The following is a 6,000-nucleotide window of genomic DNA, read 5'->3' as shown; positions in this document are numbered from 1 at the left end:
AGCCATAGGCTGGATTATGGAGTTTAGTATACTAGCACGAGCTGAACTGTACATAGGGCAGATAAACATAACATGATGAAGAGATTCAGATGTTTTCATTTCACAAGCACACATTGAAGGGACTTGGCCTTTAGTGAATCTATGTCTCAGCACGTTTGTTGGAAAAACATTGAACCTAGCTCTAATGAAGGCATATCGGTGAGATGCGGCCATAAGCGATGTTAAGTAGGACGGAGCACGGTAGATAGGGATTATGCTGAGATTTAACGGCGAGCAGGCTCCACCACCAGCTAAGAAATTTTGGTATAGCTCCGCATCATCCAGCCTTTGATTTATACACCTTTTTGCCACGTTTAGATCCAGTTTGAGCAATTCAGTGGGCGAGATCTCATAGGACAGCAATTACATTTTTATTTGCTGCAAGTCACTTAGAGACCTTCAGGTGACAAGCGACTAATAATAATAATAATTCCCGAAAAATAAAAGTCACGGGCAAAAGAGCGAACGGGGACTCGAACTCGTACTCCTGAAAAGGAATCATGACGCTTCCTCCACCGGCCCCTCCCTTCCACCGCAAAAGCCACTTTCTGGATTGGCCCGTTGTCATGGGGGACGTCAAAGTAAAGCAGCCAATCTGCGTTACCGCGCTTGCCCCGCCCTCAGTGGGCGGAGCGGCAAGGGACAGCAGCCGCGACGAAATCAAAAGGCTCGCCTTCCCTCGCCCGGGTTTTTTCCCTCCCCCCCCTCCCTCCGGCCAGACGTACGCACGCGCAGAGGCCGACATGCGCGGGAGCAGAGGGGTGCGTGCATGAAGGGCCGGCCCACCGTTTCCGTCCTCTCCCAGCAGCCAGCGCGCGCACACACCCGCATGCGCACTGCCTCCCGGCTGGCCCGCCTCCGCCTGAGGAGGCCCATCGACGCTGTGCTCCGGCGAGAAGGACGCACGCATGCGCAGGAGCAGCCCTTCCCTCTCGCCCATCAGCCGGGCGATCCAGTACGCGCGCGCGCGCATGCGCAACGCCTACCGGCTGGCCGACCTCCGCCTGAGGAGGCGCTCCGACGCCGCTCCGGAGGCGAAGCTGAGGCGACGACGGGCAGGAGGAGCCGCCTCCCCCGGGCAAGCCCTCCGCGGGCGCTGCCATGCTCCTTCCGCCGCAGCTGGGAGGCCGGGCCTGAGGAGCCGCAGCCGAGCCGCCCTCGGTGAGCAGGCCCGCCGCCGCCGCCGCCTCCATGGCCCAGGCCGAGAAGATGGAGCTGGACCTGGAGATGCCGCCGGCCGGGAGCGAGGGGGGCGGCCTGAGGCGCTCCAACAGCGCCCCGCTCATCCACGGGCTCAGGTGAGGCACGGGGATGGCAGGGTGAGGGGATGGCAGGGTGAGGGGAGGGCAGGGGCACCTCCTCCTCTTGGGCCTGGCCCTTGGCCACAGGAGGAATAATAATAATAAAAAATAATTTTTATTTGTATCTCGTCCTCCCTGGCGGAGGCCAGGCTCGGGGCGGCTAACATAGTAAAAACAACACAGTATGCATAAAAACAGACATCAGTTAATTATAATTGATCTTAAAATTAATTCAGACAAGTTATAACCTGGGCAGGTGGCAATTATCAGGTTGGAATTAAGAGAGGTTAACACTTGCTATGACCAACTGTTTCCCCTGGTTATTATTTTAAAAAGGACATTGGGGTCAGGAAGGGCAGAAAGGGGGCATCACCCCGGAGGTAGCACCGCCCCTTGGCCCTCCAGCTGCTTTGGGACTACAATGTCCATCATCCCTAGGGATAATGGGAGTTGTAGTGCCCAAACAGCTGTAGGGCCAAGTTGGGCCATGCCTGATCTAGAGTAGTGGTGGCCCAACTTGGCCCGCCAGCTGCTTTGGGACTACAGTTCCCATCATCACTGACCACTGGTCCTGTTAGCTAGGGGTGATGGGAGTTGTAGTCCCAAAACAGCTGGGGGGGCAGGTTGTGCCATGCCTGCTTGAAATGAATGGGCGTACAGAGACTCAAAGAGACCAAGATCCATCATGCGCAACGAAGCCGAACTTAGGGTCAACGTGGGAATTATGAGACGTATAGGATGCCGAACTACCACACTTTCAGTCCCAGAGCAGTCCCATGTGAATATTGTGCAGTGTTTTTCAACCTTTTTTGGGCAAAGGCACACTTGTTTCATGAAAAAAATCACGAGGCACACCACCACTGTGTGCGGAGAGGGAGATGTCACAGCCCCGCTGCTCTCTATGGGGAATCGGATGAGAGCGGACCGTCTGTCCGCTCTCATCCAATCCCATCCGATCTGATCCCCACCCAGGACGGATGGAAAATAGGGTGGACACAGTCCGGCGCCCGCCTAGTGGGCGAAAATTTGACATTTATTTTTTAAAAAATCTTTCAAATTTTTCAATTTTTCCCACGGCACACCAGGCAACATCTCGCGGCACACTAGTGTGCCGCGGAACAGTGGTTGAAAAACACTGGTTTATAGGCACCTCGCCTATATATATATGTGCAATGGAAGGCTTAAAAGCAGTTCTTGTGCCAGGTGAGCTGGGGGTTCCCCTGGAGGAAAAGCAGCGTGGATTTGATTTAAATCACTAGTCAGTAAGGTTTGATTTACATCATTTTTTTACAGAAAGGTTTAACCTTGCTGGCATCCTCTTCGTATTGACAACCAGAAGAAGATTGCATTTTTGGAAGAATAAATTTTCAGAGTTGTTTTCACAGTGACATCAGAAATGACCGATTTGGTTATATTATTAGAAAGACATAAACAGATAATGATGAAATTATTTTTATTTGGACACCGTACTTGATTGGAAGGAGAAAAATCATTTCCTTCATAACCATTTAAACCATGTATTCCACTATAATAATAACATGATAGCATATGGATCCATGTTTGTGAACCGACGTGGTTAAACAATTTTTTTTTAGTCAGAGTTTTAGCACACATGAGAAACTTTAAACAAATCCTTATTTCCTGATGAATAGCCTTTGGACTAGGGGACGCGGGTGGCGCTGTGGGTAAAAGCCTCAGCGCCTAGGGCTTGCCGATCGAAAGGTCGGCAGTTCGAATCCCCGCGGCGGGGTGCGCTCCCGCTGCTCGGTCCCAGCGCCTGCCAACCTAGCAGTTCGAAAGCACCCCCGGGTGCAAGTAGATAAATAGGTACCGCTTACCAACGGGAAGGTAAACGGCGTTCCGTGTGCTGCGCTGGCTCGCCAGATGCAGCTTTGTCACGCTGGCCACGTGACCCGGAAGTGTCTCCGGACAGCGCTGGCCCCCGGCCTCTTGAGTGAGATGGGCGCACAAACACCAGAGTCTGTCAAGACTGGCCCGTTCGGGCAGGGGTACCTTTACCTTTACCTTTACTAGCCTTTGGACTAGAATGTCACATAAATAGAAAACTATCTTTAGAAAGATTTTCCCTCCAGAAGCATTTTATTTTAAAAATCCGATTATTTTTTAAAAAGTGATTTAAATAAAAAAAATCTAATTTTTAATTTTTATTCTTTACATCAGTGATGACCCAACTTGGCCCTTCAGCTTTTTTGGGCTACAACTCCCATCACCCCTAGCTAACAGGACCAGTGGTCAGGGATGATGGAAATTGTAGTCCCAAAACAGTTGGAGGGTCAGGTTTGGCCATCACTGCTTTAATTCATAGATTTTAATCTACCCTGATATTATATATATATATCGTATTTTTCATTCCATAAGACACGCCTAGTTTTTAGAAGAGGAAAACAGGAAAAAACATATTCTGAATCAAATGTTGTGCTAAACTACAGTGGTACCTCTGGTTAAGAACTTAATTTGTTCCAGAGGTCCGTTCTTAACCTAAAACTCTTCTTAACCTGAGGTACCACTTTAGCTAATGAGGCCCCCCGTTGCTGCTGCGCCACCGGAGCACAATTTCTCTTCTCATCCTGAAGCAAAATTCTTAACCCGAGGTACTATTTCTGGGTTCGTGGAGTATGTAATCTGAAGCGTCTGTAACCTGAAGCATCTGTAACCCAAGGTACCACTGTATATGAGCTTTCCACATTAAGTCCCTTAGATCTAGATTTATTATTTTATTTTTATTATTTTAATAAAGCCAAAAGAAGTGGGACTTCTTGTTCATTTCAGAGAGCTCTGGGGGCTTTCATATGAGGGAGGAATCTGATTCAATTCCCATTTAAAGTCACACCTTCGTACACAACGCAAGGACCACACCACAGCTGCCCTTCAAAGGAACTACTTTGGTACTACTACTTCCTTTCTGCAAAGGAAGGTACTATTGTCCCAGCAAGACCAGTGGTGGAGGAAGGGTCTTGTGTGGCGGCACGTCGCCTGCGGGGATGTGGGATGTCGCTCATGCAATCGTCGTCCCAAGGGGGTGGCAATCCCAATGGGGCGGCCAAGTACAGGGGCAGACGTATTACACGGCTCCCGCTGTGTTTGCTTTGCACCCGTGTAAGTGGCTCCTTTCCTGCTTTGCAGCTTAAAAGCATGCTGCGGAGGAGGGATGGACAGGAGCCATGCCTCCCATCTGTTCCGCCTCCGCGCAGCATTCGTTTCATAAGACGCACGGACACTTCCCCTTTTTAGGGGGGAAAAGGGCGTCTTATGGAGCGAAAAATACAGCATGTGCAATGGAATGCTTAAAAGCGGATTTATGTGCCAGGTCTACTGAGGGTTCCCCTGGAGAAAAGAGAGTTTTTAAGCTGTTAGCCTGACTCGCTAGGGAAGGTCTGCTCAGCACACAGGCTCTGGTGGTACGAGGGTCCTCTCTCACCTTCTAGCCATGGGGTATGCAAGTTTCGCACAATGAAATTTGGAAAAAAACACCCCTGTGTATGTTGAAAGACAGAGAGGTTTGAGGAATGTAAATTTGCTTGACAATGTTTTTATCCTCCGGACTACTTGCATCAGTGTTTAAAGCAGGGGTCAGGAAACTTTTTCTGCAGGAGACCGGTCCACTGTCCCTCAGACTTGACCCTCCTGTGCCCCACAGATTACCCAGAGATGCATTTTAAATAAAAGGGCACATTCTACTAATGTAAAAACACGCTGATTCCTGGACCATCTGCGGGCTGGATTGAGAAGGCGATTGGGCCGGATCCAGCCCCTGGGCCTTAGTTTTATTTTTATTATTTTAATAAAGCCAAAAGAAGTGGGACTTCTTGTTCATTTCAGAGAGCTCTGGGGGCTTTCATATGAGGGAGGAATCTGATTCAATTCCCATTTAAAGTCACACCTTCGTACACAACGCAAGGACCAAACCACAGCTGCCCTTCAAAGGAACTACTTTGGTACTACTACTTCCTTTCTGCAAAGGAAGGTACTATTGTCCCAGCAAGACCAGTGGTGGAGGGAGGGTCTTGTGTGGCGGCACGTCGCCTGCGGGGACGTGGGATGTCGCTCATGCGATCGTCGTCCCAAGGGGGTGGCAATCCCAATGGGGCGGCAAATTTACATTGTCAAGCAAATTTACATTCCTCAAACCTCTCTGTCTTTCAACATACACAGGGGTGTTTTTTTCCAAATTTCATTGTGCGAAACTTGCATACCCCATGGCTAGAAGGTGAGAGAGGACCCTCGTACCACCAGAGCCTACGCATGGTTTAAAGCAGGCATGGCCAAACTTGGCCCTCCAGCACTTTTGAGACTACAATTCCCATCATCCATGACCTCTTGTCCTGTTAGTTAGGGATGATGGGATTTGTAGTTCCAAAACAGCTTTAGGGCCAAGTTTGGCCATGCCTGCTTTAAAGCATACAGTTAAAGCACAAATACAGTGGTACCTCTGTTTACAGTTCGTTCCAGAGGTCTGTTCTTAACCTGAAACAGTTTTTAACCTGAGGTACCACTTTAGCTAATGGGGACTCCTGCTGCCACCGCATGATTTCTGTTCTCATCCTGAAGCAAAGTTCTTAACCCGAGGTACTATTTCTGGGTTAGCAGAGTCTGTAACCCGCAGCGTCTGTAACCAGAAGCATCTGTAACCCAAGGTACC

At 49.6% G+C, this 6,000-nt stretch overlaps 1 protein-coding gene across 4 annotated transcripts in view; it reads left to right on the top strand.

Moving 5' to 3' along the window:
• The first annotated feature begins 1,007 nt into the window (after positions 1-1,007).
• Positions 1,008-6,000, top strand: part of LOC309523576 (P2R1A-PPP2R2A-interacting phosphatase regulator 1-like) — a 33,335-nt gene continuing 28,342 nt past the window's right edge. For 2 of the 4 annotated variants that reach the window (XM_082207511.1, XM_082207512.1), the window contains exon 1: positions 1,009-1,337. In XM_082207511.1, the coding sequence (XP_082063637.1) occupies positions 1,231-1,337 (107 nt within the window). In that variant the 5' untranslated portion in view covers positions 1,009-1,230. Of the gene's footprint in view, positions 1,338-6,000 lie in introns of all 4 variants that reach the window. The other 2 variants (XM_082207510.1, XM_082207509.1) reach the window with 2 other exon arrangements.

This window comes from Podarcis vaucheri (genome assembly GCF_965113315.1).
Source record: "Podarcis vaucheri genome assembly, chromosome: Z".
NCBI lineage: Eukaryota > Metazoa > Chordata > Lepidosauria > Squamata > Lacertidae > Podarcis > Podarcis vaucheri.
Note: the sequence above shows the minus strand (reverse complement) of the source record. Positions and strands in the feature narration are given on the sequence as shown.